General features: G+C 36.1%; 1 protein-coding gene across 17 annotated transcripts in view; it reads left to right on the top strand.

The window, feature by feature from the left end:
- SYNRG (synergin gamma) overlaps positions 1–15,161 on the top strand; it is an 86,512-nt gene that overhangs the window by 9,970 nt on the left and 61,381 nt on the right. For 14 of the 17 annotated variants that reach the window (XM_006940101.5, XM_006940103.5, XM_006940106.5 and 11 more), the window contains exons 3-4: positions 791–912; positions 14,912–15,042. In XM_006940101.5, coding sequence (XP_006940163.2) covers positions 791–912; positions 14,912–15,042 — 253 coding nt within the window. The remainder of the gene's footprint in view (positions 1–790; positions 913–14,911; positions 15,043–15,161) is intronic. The other 3 variants (XM_006940102.5, XM_006940105.5, XM_006940110.5) reach the window with 1 other exon arrangement.

Here is a 15,161-nt window from a genome sequence, read left to right on the forward strand (position 1 = left end):
AGATCATGACCCGAGCCGAAGTCGGACACTCAACCAACTGAGCTACCCAGGCTCCCCTTGAGTATTCTTATGATGTGGCAGTAGCTTTCCTCAGAGCAAGAAGGAAGATACATTGGCTTTTAAGAACTAGCCTTGGCGGGGCGCCTGTGTGGCGCAGTCGGTTAAGCCTCCGACTTCAGCCAGGTCACGATCTCGCGGTCCGTGAGTTCGAGCCCCGCGTCAGGCTCTGGGCTGATGGCTCAGAGCCTGGAGCCTGTTTCTGATTCTGTGTCTCCCTCTCTCTCTGCCCCTCCCCCATTCATGCTCTGTCTCTCTCTGTCCCAAAAATAAATAAACGTTGAAAAAAAAAAATTAAAAAAAAAAAAAAAAAAAAAGAACTAGCCTTGGAAGTTACACACTGTCATTTCCACCATACCCTATTGGTTATACTGGTGAGCCCTATTCAATGAGGGAGGGAATTACAAAAGGTATGAATACGAAAGGGCAGAGATTGCTGGAGCCCATCTTGAAGGCCAAATGTCACAATTAGGTCATATATTAGTTTTTTTAATATGCACAAAAATTCTGTTATCTTCGCTTTACAGATGAAGTTTTGTAACTTGCCTAAGATCTCATAGCTAAGTAATTAACTAATGGAGTTGGAATTCATATTCAAGTCTGTCCCACTTCACGGCCTGTGCTTTTCCACTAAACTGCTGCTTTCCAAGTAACAAGTTGTTTATGTACTTACAGTTTTTGGGAAATAGACTGTAAAATATATTGACTTTAATGATGCCCTTATGTTTTTCAGCAGGACTGATGCCAATGCAGCAACAAGGATTTCCTATGGTCTCTGTCGTGCAGCCTAATATGCAGGGCATGATAGGGATGAGTTACAGCTCTCAGATGCCCCAAGGACCTATGGCCATGCAGGTACTGGCTTCTTTAACCAATAGTTTACACAGTTATTGTTTGTTGGTATGTGTCACATACTAAGAGCTGCATACTAGGAGCCTAATGTTCTATTTGGCAGTAAATGTAGTCTGAATGTTAGGTGGCTTCCTTCAAAATGAAATGAAGATATGTTCATAAGAGTGTGGGGGGAAACCAAGATAAATCATTTAAGGAAAATCTGGTGACTACTTTATTTGATTAGTGACTTAGAATTATTATTATTATTATTATTATTATTATTATTATTAGAACAAGAAGAAGAAGAAGAAGAATTTTAGAATGACATCTTGGGAAGTTCAGGGACCTAATGCCATGAAGTAGCATTGATAGAAGTAGCATTGCTCTCATGAAAGGAACAGTGTCATTGTTTGGAAGACTTAGGGCCTTCTTTATATTGAATTATGTAATCCCCATAACAACTTTTAAGAGGTAGTGTCTCCATTTTTCTGAGGAGGAATCTGCAGCTTTGTGAGGATGCTCACATTGCATAGGAAGTTGGGATTTGAACCTAAGTCTTGAGTAAGTTTGTATTATCCAAATTATACATTGAATTCTCTCTTAAGAGCATTAGGGAGCCACTGAATAGTTTGAAGCAGTGGAATGACACAATCAGATTTGTATTTCAGAAAGATCATCCTGACTGCTGACTAGAGAATGATTGGAGGGAGAGAGGAGGGCAAAAATGGATGGAAGGAGAATCATTAAAAGGCTGATGTAGTGAGAGCAGGTGAGATGTTGACTGATTAAAGCAAATACTATTACATCTTCATTTTAGAATCGGTAAATAAAATTGATGGTATCAGGATTTAGTAAGCACAGCCTAAGATGGGCTGATTCATTTTGGATCTCCATGTCTTTGTAAATTATCTTCTCTAGCTATGATATCCATTTAAACCAAGTAACCAAATAAACTGAATCCAGGAGTCTGATCTTTGAATGGTTGAATGCAAAGTGTTACGGTGTTATTTTTTAAGTAAACATATTCATTCACAAATCAGCCAGAATAAAAAGTTTCCATACTGTTAAAAAATATTTTCATGCCATATATTTTGATTTTACCCAATTATTTAAAATTTTCTATTTCAGTGCGTTTATCATGTATAAACACATATATATGATTTATAAATAAGTAATATTTGGGATTTATAAGCAGAATTTAAGTTGAAACTTGTTATGTTGAAGTTGTATAGGCAAATGAGGCTTCATTTGTATGTAAAGATTTGGGAGGACTTTTGGAATCATTCCTTATTCCTCTCTAATAGAAAGAAATAGGAATAAATTGAGCTTTTGTAGGTATTTTTTTTAACGTTTATTCGTTTTGAGTGGAAGAGAGTGCGCATTCACAAGCAGGGAGGGACAGAGAGAGAGAATCCCAAGCAGGCTCCACGCTTAGCACAGATGTGGGTCTCGATCTCACCATGACATCGTGACCTGAGCCAAAAACAAGATTTGGACGCTTAACCAGCCGAGCCACCCAGGCACCCTGAACTTTTGTAGGTTTTAAATCCGTGTTACTCAGTTTTTGCTAGGTTATGCTGTAGAAAAAGCAATCCCAAAGTCTCTGACTTACAAAAACAAAGGCATGTCCTTTGAAGGTTGGCTATGACCCCGCTCTGTGTTCTCTTTATCCTGAGACTCTTACCTAGGACATCCCAGACTTTTGGCATAGGGCAAAGAGATGGCCAAATGCTGTTATAACTTTTAAAGCTTCTTCTCAGAGGTTGCATTCATTAGTCACTTCTACTTACCAAAGTAGTGTGACCAAAACGAACATCAGTAAGGGGAAGAACATACCAGGAAGAATGCACATCACATAGGAATGTGTAATCTTAGAGTAAAGGCAGCAAATAACTGGAAACAGTTTACCAGAGAATGCAATATTATGTTTTTTATTGAAAAATGTACAGTATAATGATTAAATAATTCTATACAGGGAGCCTGCTTGGGATTCTCTCCCTTTCTCTCTGCCTCTCCCCCACTTGTGTGCTATCTCTCTCTCTCAAAATAAATAAACTAAAAAGAAAACAATTCTATACATTACTCAGTGCTCATCAAGATAAGTGTACTCTTGATCCCCTTTTTTCCAACCCTCCTCCCAGCCACCTCCATCTAGCAACCACTAGTTCCCTTTATTTATTTAAAATTTTTTTACATTTATTTATTTTTGAGAGAGAGAGAAAGAGAGAGGGAGGGAGGGGCAGAGAGAGATGGAGACACAGAACCCGAAGCAGGCTCCAGGCTCTGAGCTGTCAGCACAGAGCCCTGTGCGGGGCTCAAACCCATGAACTGCGATATCATGACCTGAGCTGAAGTCAGACACTCGACTGACTGAGCCACCCAGGCACCCCTAGTTCTCTTTATTTAAGAGTCTGTTTTGGGCACCTGGCTGGTGCAGTCGGTTAGCGTCTGACTTCGGCTCAGGTCATGATCTCACGGTCTGTGAGTTCAAGCCCCACGTCCGGCTCTGTGCTGACAGCTCAGAGCCTGGACCCTGTTTCAGATTCTGTGTCTCCCTCTCTCTGCCCCTCTCTCTGCCCCTCCCCCACTCATGCTCTGTCTCTCTCTGCCTCTCAAAAATAAAGAAAACTAATAAAAAAATTAAAAAAAAAAAAGACTCTGTTTTTTGGATTGTCTCTCTTTTCTCTCTTTTTTTTTTTTCTTGATTGGGGGTGGTGGAGGGAGCTGTTCCTTTGTTCTGTTTCTTAAATTCCACATATGAGTGAAATCATGTAGTATTTGTGTTTCTCTGAGTGACTTGTTTCACTTGGCATTATAATCCCTAGGGTCTTTCTATATCATTACAAATGGCAAGATGTCATTCTTTTTTTTGGCTGAGTAATATTACATTATATATATATATATATATATATATATATATATATATATATATGTATAAGATGTCATATATATGTATGTTACATCTCTATCCATCTATCAGTAGACACTTGGGCTGCTTTCATATCTTGGCTATTGTAAATAATGTAGCACTAAACATAGGAGTGCATAGTGTTTTCATTTTCTTTGGATAAAAAATACCCAGTAGTGGAATTCCTGGATCATATGGTAACTCTATTTTTAATTTTTTGAGGAACCTCCATACTGTTTTCCACAGTGGCTGCACCAATTTGCATTCCCACCAAAGGTGCAGGAAGGTTCCTTTTGCTCCACATCTTGTCAACACTTGTTATTTCTTGTATTTTTTATTTCAGCCATTCTGACTGGTGTGAGGTGATGATCTCATTGTAGTTTTGATTTGCATTTCTCTGATGATAAGGGATGTTGAGCATCTTTTCATGTGTCTGTTGGCCATCTGGATGTCTTCCTTGGAAAAATGTCTATTGAGGTCCCATTTTTAATTGCCTTGTTGTTTTTATGGTATTGAAGTATGTAAGTTCTTTATGTAGTACTTTGGATATTAACCCCTTATCGGGTATATTATTTGCAAGTATCTTCTTACATTCAGTAGGTTGCCTTTTCATTTTGTTGATGATTTCCTTTGCTTTGCACAAGATTTTTATTTTGGCGTAGTCCCAAAAGTTTAATTTTCCTTTTGTTTCCCTTGCCTGAGGGGACATATCTAGAAAAATGTTTCTGTGGCCAATTTCAAAGAAATTATTGCCTATGTTTTCTTCTAGGAGTTTTACAGTTTCAGGTCTTAAATTTAGGTCTTCAATCCATTTTGAACTTATTTTTCTGTATGATGTAAGAAAGTGGCCCAGTTTCATTATTTTGCATGTAGCTGTCCAGTTTCCTAGCACCATTTGTTGGAGAGGCTGTCTTTTCCCTATTGTATGAACTTGCCTCTTTTATTGTAAATTAACTGACTATATAAGCATGGGTTTATTTCTAGGAGCTCTGTCCTGTTCCAGTTGATCTTTATGTCACTTTTTGTACTGGTACCATATTGTTTTGATTACTACAGCTTTGTAATATATCTTGAAATTTGGGATTGTGATACCTCCAGCTTTCTCAAGATTGCTTTGGCAAATAGAGCTCTTTTGTGGTTCCATATAAGTACATTTTAGTATATTATTTGTTCTAGTTCTCTGAAAAAATGTTGGTATTTTGATAGGGATTGCATTGAATCTGCAGGTTGCTTTGGGTAATATGAATATTTTAACAACATTAATTCTTCCAATCTATGAGCTTGGACTATCTTTCCATTTGTTTGTGTCATCTTCAGTTACTTTTATCAGTATCTTATAGCTTTCAGAGTATGAGTCTTTTGCCTCCTTGTTTAAATTTATTCCTAGGTATTTTATGACTTCTGGTGTAATTGTAAATGAGATTGTTTTCTTCATTTCTTTCTGCTACTTCCATTATTAGTGTGTAGAAAAGCAACGGTTTTCTGTATATTAATTTTGTATCCTGAAACTTTACTGAGTTCATGTATCAGTTATCATAGTTTTTTGGTGGACTCTTTAGGGTTTCCTATTGATAGTATCATGTCATCTGCAAATAGTGGCAGTTTTACTTCTTCCTTATTTTGGATGCTTTTTATTTCTTTTTCTTCTCTGTTTGCTGTGACTAAGACTCCCAATACTATGTTGAATAAAAGTGGTGAGAATGAATACTCTTGTCTTGTTCCTAATGTTAGAGGAAAAGCTCTCAGTTTTTCACTGTTGAATATAGCTGTGGGTTTTGGGTATATGGCCTTTATTATGTTGAGATATGTTCCCTCTAAACACATTTTGTTGAGTTTTTACTAATGAATGGATGTTGTATTTTGTCAAGTGCTTTTTCTGCTTCTACTGAAATTATCATACAGTTTTTATCCTTTCTCTTGTTAATGTGATTTATCAGTGTTGATTGTAGATATTGAGCCACTCTTACATCCCTGGAATAAACCCCATTTGATCATGGTGTATGATTTTTTTAACGTGTTGTTAGATTTGGTTTGCTAATATTTTGTTGAGGATTTTTATATCTATGTTTTGCAGACATATTTGCCTATAGTTTTCTCTCTCTCTCTCTTTTTTTTTTGTTTGTTTTTGTTTTAGTTTTTGTTTTTGTTTTTGTTTTTTGGTAGTGACTTTATCTGGTTTTGGTATATGGGTAACCCTGGTCTCATAGAATGAATTTGGAAGCTTTCCTTCCTGTTCTATTTTTTGGAATTGTTTGAGAAGAATAGGTATTAACTCTTCTTTAAATGTTTGGTAGAATTCACCTGTGAAGCTGTCTGGTCCTGGACTTCTGTTTTTTTGGGAGTTTTTGATCACTGATTCGATTTCATTGCAAGTAATCAGTGTTCAAATTTTCTATTTCTTCTTTCTCATTCAGTTTTAGAATATTACATATTCCTAGGAATTTATCCATTTCTTGTAGGTTGCCCATTTGTTGGTATATAATTTTTCATAGTATTCTCTTATAATCCTTTGTGTGGTTTTTTCTCCTTCATTTCTGGCTTTATTTATTTAGAGTCTTCCCTTTTTTCTTGGTGAGTCCGGCTAAAGGTTTATCAATTTTGTTTACCTTTTGAAAGAACCAGCTCCTGGTGTCATTAATCTGTTCTATTGGGTTGTTGTTGTTTTTTTTTTTTTTTTTTTTTTTCAGTCTCTATTTCACTTATTTCTGCTGTAATCTTTATTATTTCCTTCCTTTTACCGTCTTTGGGCTTTTTTTTTTTTTTCCTAGTTTCTTCAGATGTAAGGTTAGGTTATTTATTTGAGATTTTTCTGGTTTCTTGATGTAAGACTATATTGCTATAATCTTCCCTCTTAGAACAGCTTTTGCTGCATCCCAAAGATTTTGGACAATTGTGTTTTCATTTTCATTTGTCTCCATCTATTTTGAGATTTCCTCATTGATTACTTGATTGACCCATTCATTGTTAAGTATGTTATTTAGTCTCCATATATTTGGTTGTTTTTTTTGGTTTTTTTTTTTTTTTTTTCAGATTTTTGCTTGTAGTTGATTGTTAGTTTCATACTGTTGTGTTTGGAAAAACTGCATAATATGATTTCAGTTTTTTTAATTTATTGAGATTTGTGGACTAATATGTCATCTGTCCTGGGGAATGTTCCATGTGCACTTGAAAAGAATGTGTAGTCCACTGTCTTGGGGCCAAATGTTCCGAATATGTCTGTTAGATCCCTCTGATCCACGTGTCATTCAGAGCCACTGTTTCCTTGTTGATTTCTCTCTGGATGATCTCTACATGGATGTAAGTGGAGTGTTAAAGTCTCTTACTATTTTTGTATTACTGTCAATTTTTTCCCTTTATGTCTGTTAATATTTGCTTTATGTATTTAGGTACTTCTATGTTGTGTATAGGTATTGGCGATTGTTATATTCCCTTGTCCTTTTGTCTCTTGTTAAAGTCTGTCTTGTACGATGAAAAGAAAGCTAAGGTAACAACATTTACACTTCCATTTGCATGGCAAATGTTTTTACATCCCTTATTACTTTCAGTCTGCATGTATCTTTACCTCTGAAGTGAGTCTTTTGTAGGCAGCATATAAATGGATCTTGTTTTTTATCCATTCAGTCGCCCTATGTTTTTTGATTTGAAAGTTTAGTCCATTTACATTTAAAGTAATTACCGAGGGGCTCTTGGCTGGCTCAGTCAGTAAAGCATGCAACTCTTAATCTTAGGGTTGTGAGTTCAAGCTCCCTGTTGGACATAGAGCTTACTTTAAAAAAATAAAACAGGGGCGCCTGGGTGGCTCAGTCGGTTAAGCGTCTGACTCTGGCTCAGGTCATGATCTCACGGTCCGTGAGTTTGAGCCCCACGTCGGGCTCTGTGCTAACAGCTCAGAGCCTGGAGCCTGTTTCAGATTCTGTGTCTCCCTCTCTCTCTGACCCTCCCCCATTCATGCTCTGTCTCTCCCTGTCTCAAAAATAAATATAAACGTTAAAAAAAATTTTTTTTTTTTTAAATAAAACGGGCACCTGGGTGGCTCAGTCGGTTAAGTGTCCGACTTTGGCTGAGGTCATAATCTCGCAGTTTGTGAGTTCGAGCCCCACATTGGGCTCTGTGCTGACAACTCAGAGCCTGGAGCCTGCTTCAGATTCTGTGTCTCCTCCTCTCTCTGCCCCTCCCATGCTCATGCTCTGTCTCTCTCTGTCTCTCAATAATAAACGTTAAAAAATAAATAAATAAAATAAAATAATTATTGATAGGCATGTACTCATTGCCATTTTGTTACTTCTTTATGATTGTTTTTGTCATTCTTTGTTCCTTTTTCTCTTGCTCTTTTTCCTTGTGGTTTGATGGCTTTCTTTAGTGTTATGTTTGGATTCTTCTCTATTTTTTTCTATTATAGGTTTTTGATTTGTGGTTACCATTAGGTTCTTTTATAACATGTTTTGCGTGTAGCAGTCTATATGAAGTTGATGGTCACTTAAGTTTGAGCCCGTACTAATAGCACTAGATTTTTACTCCCCACCCCCACGTTTTATGAATACAATGTCATATTTTACATCCTTCTATTTTGCAAATCACTTGACTGATTCTTATAATTCTCTTTACTGCTTTTGAGCTTTAACCTCCATGCTGGTTTTATAAGTGATTAATCTGCTTTTATTATATGTTTGTATTTACCTGTGAAATTGTTTTCCTTTCATAATTTTCTTACTCCTGATTATGGCTTTTTTTTTCTTTCCAAAGAATTCCCTTTAACATTTCTTGTAAGGCTGGTTTAGTGATGAAGTCCTTTAACTTCTGTATGTTTGGGGAACTCTTTATTGCTCCTATTCTGAATAATAACCTTACTGGGTAGAGTATGTTGTTCACAGGATTTTTTCTTTCAGCACTTTGAGTTTGAGTATTTCATGCCACTCACTTCTGGCCTGCAAAGTGTCTGCTGAAAAGTCAGCTGATAGCTTTATGTAAACTGTTTTCTTCTGATGTTTTTAAAATTCTCTCTTTATCACTACTTTTTAAATTATTGTGTGCCTTGGTGTGGACCTTCTTGGGTTCCTCTTATTGGGGGCTCTCTTATTTCTGGATCTGGATGTCTGTTTCCTTCCACAGATTAGGGAAGTTTTCAGGTATTATTTCTTCAAATAAGTTTTCTGACCTCTTCTCTCTGTCTTCTCCTTCTGGGATCCCTGTACAGCGAATGTTACTACGCTTGATGATGTCACAGAGTTTGCTAAACCTGTTTTTATTTTTTTATTACTCTGTTGTTTTTGCTGTTCAGCTTGGTTGCATTCCATTACTCTGTCTTCCAGGTTGCTGATCCATTCTTTGGCTTCCTCTAATCTGCTGTTGATTTCTCCAAGTGTATGTTTAAATTTCAGTTACTGAATTCTTTAGCCCTGACTGGTTCTTTTTTATATTTTCTATATCTTCATTGATGGTCTCACTTAGATTCTCACTATTTTCTCAAGTCCAGAGAGTATCTTTGTGACCATTACTTTGAATTCTTCATCAGGCATATTGCTTATTGCCATCTCATTTAGCTCCCCTCCTACCCCTTTTGATGTGGTTTTCTCTCTGTAATTCACTGTGGAAGGTCTATTCTGTCAGTCTGCAGGTTGTTTTCAGAATTAGTCGCATAGATGTAGCTCCTGTCTTGATGTGCCCATGGGAGGAGGTGAGCACAGGATCCTCCTACTCTGCTATCTTTCCCAAACTACTCCCATTCTGGTTTGTTGTTGTTGTTGTTGTTGTTGTTTGTTTGTTTTGTTTTGTTTTGTTTTTTTCCTTATGCAGGCTCTACACCCAATGTGGGGCTTGAACTTGTGACCCTGAGATCAAGTCGTATGCTCTACCAACCGAGTCAGCCAGGTGTCCCCTGGTGTTTTTGGTTTTGTTTTGTTTTTTGTTTTTTTTATAGTAGCTGTCCTAATGTGCGTGAGGTAGTATATCATTGTAGTTTTGGTTTTCATTTCTCTAGTAAATGATGTTGAGTATCTTTTCATGTGGTTATTGGCCATTTGTATATCTTCACTGGAGAAATGTTTAAGTCTTTTGCCCTTCTTTGAATTGGGTTTTTTGTTGGTGAATTAATTGTGAGAGTTGTGTCTATATTTTGGATATTAATCCCTTATCAGATATATGATTTGCAAATGTTTTCTCCCATTCTGTGGGTTTTCCTTTTATTCTGTGGGTAGTGTCTCTTAATGTACAAATTTTTAAAGTTTCATGAAGTCTAAGTTGTTTGTTTTTTCTTTAAACGTTTGGTAGAATTCAATAGCAAAGCCATTAGGTCCAGGACTTTTCTTGTTGGGAGATTTTGATTACTGACTAAATCTGTGTAGCTGTATAACAAGTTCTCCCATGTTATTCTTCTTTTCAAAATTATTTTAACTCTTCTGGTTTATCTGTCTTTGCATATAAGTTTTAGAATAACGTTGCCTATATCTATCTATGAAAAGTCTGGTTGGAGTTTTGATAGGAATTACAGTAAACCTTTTTATCAATTTGGGGAAAATTGACATCTTTAATATGTAGATTCTTGCAATATATGAGCATGGTATGTCTCTCCATTTGTTTAGATCTTTGATTTCTGTCATCAGCACTGTATAGTTTTTGGCATTTAAGTTCCTTAAATTTTTTGTTAGATTTACATCTAAGTTTTTGAGTAATTATAAATGGCATTGTAGTTTTTATTTCAATGTTCTGTTCATTGCCAGTATATAGAAATGTGGTTGATTTGGGCATACTTGTTTTGTAACCTGCAACCTTGCTGAACTCACTTATTCTAGGAATTTTTTTGTAGATTCCTTGGAATTTTCTATGGAGATAGTCTTGTCCTTTCATCAAATGTTAACATGCTGTATTTGCTTCACATTTTTAAAAGAAATGAACAAAACAGTTATAATTTCCTTCTTCTACTTCCCCAGAGATAGTTATCACTATCATGAATTGAGTGCTTAGCGTTTTCATATGTCTTCTTGTACTTCTCCTGTTTTACATGTTTGAATATTCATGAATATTATATATTGTCCAGGTTTTAAAGGTTTATGTAAGCATGTACCCTTCTGCATTTGAGGTTTTTAGTTGACATTGTTTTGCCCCAGAATTTATCCCTGTTATAGAGTGCTGCCAAATATATTCATGTAGCTACTGTGTAGTGTTCCACTGCAGGAGTATATATTCTTCTGTTGGTGGACATGTAAGTTGCTTCCAATGTGTTGCTATTTGTTTTGTTTTTATTGATTTCTAAGAGTTCATTATATATTCCAGATTCTTACCTTTGTGGTTATTTGTGTTGCCAATATCTCCTCCTATACTTTGGCTTGTTTTTTAATTTTTTGGTGAGGTCATGTAGAAGTTAAGTCAGATGGATAAATCATTTCTTTTATGGTCTGATCTCTTGTGTGCCTCATTAGACCTAGTCCTACCCTGCGATCATAATATTATTCTTCTTACTAAATCAACCTGGAATTGTTCTGTGCTATCAGATATGTGAGTCTAAAGGTCTAATTTTATTATTTTCCATTTGAGTAGCCAGTTTTCTCCAAATCATTTATCAATATCCCATTCTTTACTCATTGATTTCCAAAATGCTGTACTATCCAATTTCTTGATATGCTTTGGATTAGTTTCTGAGCTCTTCTGTTTGTCCCATTGCTATTTCTGTCTGTCCCTGCATCAATAAGTATCTTAGTCTCCTAATCTAGCCTAAGATAAGCTTTGATATCTGCTAGTGTGGATCCTCCTTGTTCTTTTAAAGAATTATAGCTATTCATGGTTCTTTCCTCTTCATGATAAGTTTTAAGATCAGCTTGTCAAATTCCACATAAAATCTGCTGGGATTTTTATTGAAACTGACATTTTTAACTTTTTTGGTCTGTGATATCTCTCCAGTCACTCAAATCTTCAGTAGCCTTCAATATTCTTCATCTTGGGAGTGAACTTCTTTATCTTGAATGTCTTTAGCAGTTGATTGGATGTATCTCAGATTTCTGAGTTATTTCTTTTGTCCTGTCATTCACCCAGCATATAACTAATGATTAGTATTTCTTAACCTTTAGGTTTATCTAGATTTTAAAAGAATTAGACTGTATGAATGTACAAACTAACTTTTCAGGAATTCGAAAAAGACAAAATGCCATTTAGCAAGTTTGAATCTTCTTGAAGAACAGAATTTTCTAAATAGGAAGGCAAAGTGTATAATACCTTTCCTTCTTTTATTCTTTATTATTTTTGTGGAATATCTGGTCTGTTAGTCTGTATGAGTTGAGTGGTTTCTTTTGCATTTTATGTGCCTTGGGTAAATGAAGTCAATTTAAAAAGGAACTTAATCCCTCACCACAAAAAAGAAATGGTGATTCTGTGACATGATGGAGATATTCGTTAATGCTGTGGTGGTAATCATTTTGCAGTATATAAGTGTATCAAATCAATAGGCTGCATACCTTAAAATTACAGTGTTATATCAACTGTAGCTCAGTAAAGCTGGAAAAAGTAAAAAATAAAATAAATTATTTTATTTAAATAAAGCTAGAAAAAAAAAATGTAGTCCTAGGACTATGGTGCTAATTTTTAGCACCAGGAGAACCACGCTGTGATTAAAAGTAAGTATACATTGCCATCCCCACTCAAGATTTACAATAGAGAGTGTTAGTAATTAAGTAATATGTATTACTTATAACTCCTATTGTAAAGTCCTAAAGCCATTCATAAGGCTTCCAAGCTACTACTATTCATTGAGCAGGTATATGCCTAAGCATATGAATAGACACAAAAACAGATTAAAATTTGTTTTAAGTCTGAATCTGTGGTTGTTGGTAATTGGAGAGGCAGCGTAACATAATGATGGAGAATATGCACTTTGGAACCAGAAGCTGCCTGTTTCTAATCTTGGCTCTGTCACTTACAAGCAGTAAGTAAGGTAGTTAACTCTTTTGTACTTCCATTTCCTCATCTGTAAAATGAGAATAATAGTAGCACCTACTGCATAGGTTTGTTATAAGGATTAAGTTAATTAATATACATAAAACCCTTAGAAGAGTCCCTGGGACATAGTAGGGGCTTCATTAGTGTTATTAATAAGACATTCTTATTAATAAGATATTCTTGTTGATCATTATCAGAAATTCTCTAACTCTAAGGATCTTACGTATATTGAGAATAATGTATGTAAATGCCTAAATCTATAGCTGGCATATGGCAGAACACAATAAAATGATACCTGTATTATAACTGTTAAGTGTTCATTTTTCTTATCTTAATTCTGTATTTGCTTGCAGAATCTTATTTTGTTCCGGAAAAAAAATGGGATCATTATTGTTTTTGAGAGAGTACTTCTTTGTTGTCAGTAACTTTTAATAATTATAATAGCTGCTATTTACTCATATATGCTACACAGTGCTCTAAGTGCTTTACCTATATTATTTGTAATCTCCAATCCTCTGCTATTACAGGGAGGTGCACTTTTTTCAAGATTCAGTATGAGGTGACATTTTTTAAGTTTTTTTTCAATGTTTATTTTTGAGAGAGAGAGAGAGAGAGAGAGAGAAAGACAGAGAGAGATTATAAGCAGGGGAGGGGCAGAGAGAGAGAGAGAGAGAGGGAGACATAGAATCCAAAACAGGCTCCAGGCTCTGAGCTGTCAGCACAGAGCACAACGCAGGGCTTGAACCCATGACCTGTGAGATCATGACCTGAGCCAAAGTCGGATGCTTAACTGACTTAGCCACCCAGATACCCCATGGTGGTATTTTTGATAATTTCTAAAACAAATATTTTGAGGGAAACACTTAACAGGATTTCTTCAACAAACATTGTCAGATTAAAATTGATATCTTAGGGGTGCATGGGTGGCTCAGTCGGTTGGGTGGCTGACTTCAGCTCAGGTCATGATCTCGCGGTCTGTGAGTTCCAGCCCCGTGTTGGGCTCTGTGCTGATAGCTCGGAGCCTGGAGCCTGCTTTGGATTCTGTGTCTCCCTCTCTCTCTGCTCCTCCCCCTGCTTGTGCTCTATCTCTCTCTGTCTCTCAAAAATAAATAAATGTTAAAAAATTTTTTTAATTTTGATATCTTAGTCTTGTTAAAAAAAAACACTTCACTAAAAATGAATTGATGAAAGTCTGAATATATTAAATCCAATAGTGTGAATATAATCTTTACCTTAAGGTAATTTAACTTTTGGTGGTTTACACTAATTTTATATAAGTAGGGGAGTTGCACTTTATTGCAAACACATTCTTCACTCACTATAACTGAAAGAATCCTGGAATCATAGACTAGGCAATCTGGGCAACTAACATAGCTGGATGCATGCAGTCAGGTTTTTGAAGGAAGAGAGGATAGGTTTAGAAGACGCAAGGAGAAATATTCCCCTTTTACAGGAAACGTGGAAGAGAAGCAGCAATCTCCAGATAAGAGGGCTTCCAGGGATAGCCATATTTCAATTAGGGAACAGAAGGGGAGCCTTTCAGGGAGAAGGCTGAGGCATAGGAGAATTTCCACTTAGTGTAAATTATTCATTATCATTCTTATCAGTGCCATCATCATTATTATTAGATTTTGTGATTAGCTATAGTGTGATACTATTTTTACTTCTGGACACTTGAGGAAACTTTATACTGTGGTATTAGTATGTAAGTTATTACTGATTAAATATATTTTATTTTCTGTATAAGTTTGGCCATCAGGCCTGTGATACTGAACATCAAAATATTCATTATCCTATCATACATATCAGAAAAACATGTTTTAATCTCATTTTTGGATTAACTACTGTATGCCAGCCTCTTACCTATTGCTGGAAAATACAAAGACAGGTAAGATATGATACCTCTTTTCAAAGAGTAGAATATATCTCGTGTGTGCACGTGTGCTTCCATGCACACACACCCTCAGACTGTTAGCAGTGGTCACATCTCAGACAATGAAGGAAATGAAAGGGGTGAGATAGTAAGGGGAACTTTACATTTTTTGCCTGTGTTTTTTGACTCTATTGTTTAAGAAAGTCCTATAGTTCATTAATAAAAATATTAAGAAAGAATTTATGGAAGTTATAGTTTTTCTTTGTAATAATTAAGAGGAAGAATTGTATTTTCTAAGCCTTTGTTTCTTTCAGGCAGGGATACCAATGGGGCCAATGCCAGCAGCAGGAATGCCTTACCTTGGACAAACACCGTTCCTGGGAATGCGTCCCCCGGGCCCACAGTACACCCCAGACATGCAGAAGCAGTTCGCTGAAGAGCAGCAGTAAGAGACCTCGGGATTCAAACCTGAGGACACATGATAGCAGTTATTTTAGGAACAGTCACATGGTTTCTAATGCACATTTGAAGCCCAAACAGTCATGTTACCTTTAAGATTCGTGA

Source organism: Felis catus, chromosome E1 (assembly GCF_018350175.1).
Source record: "Felis catus isolate Fca126 chromosome E1, F.catus_Fca126_mat1.0, whole genome shotgun sequence".
Lineage (NCBI taxonomy): Eukaryota > Metazoa > Chordata > Mammalia > Carnivora > Felidae > Felis > Felis catus.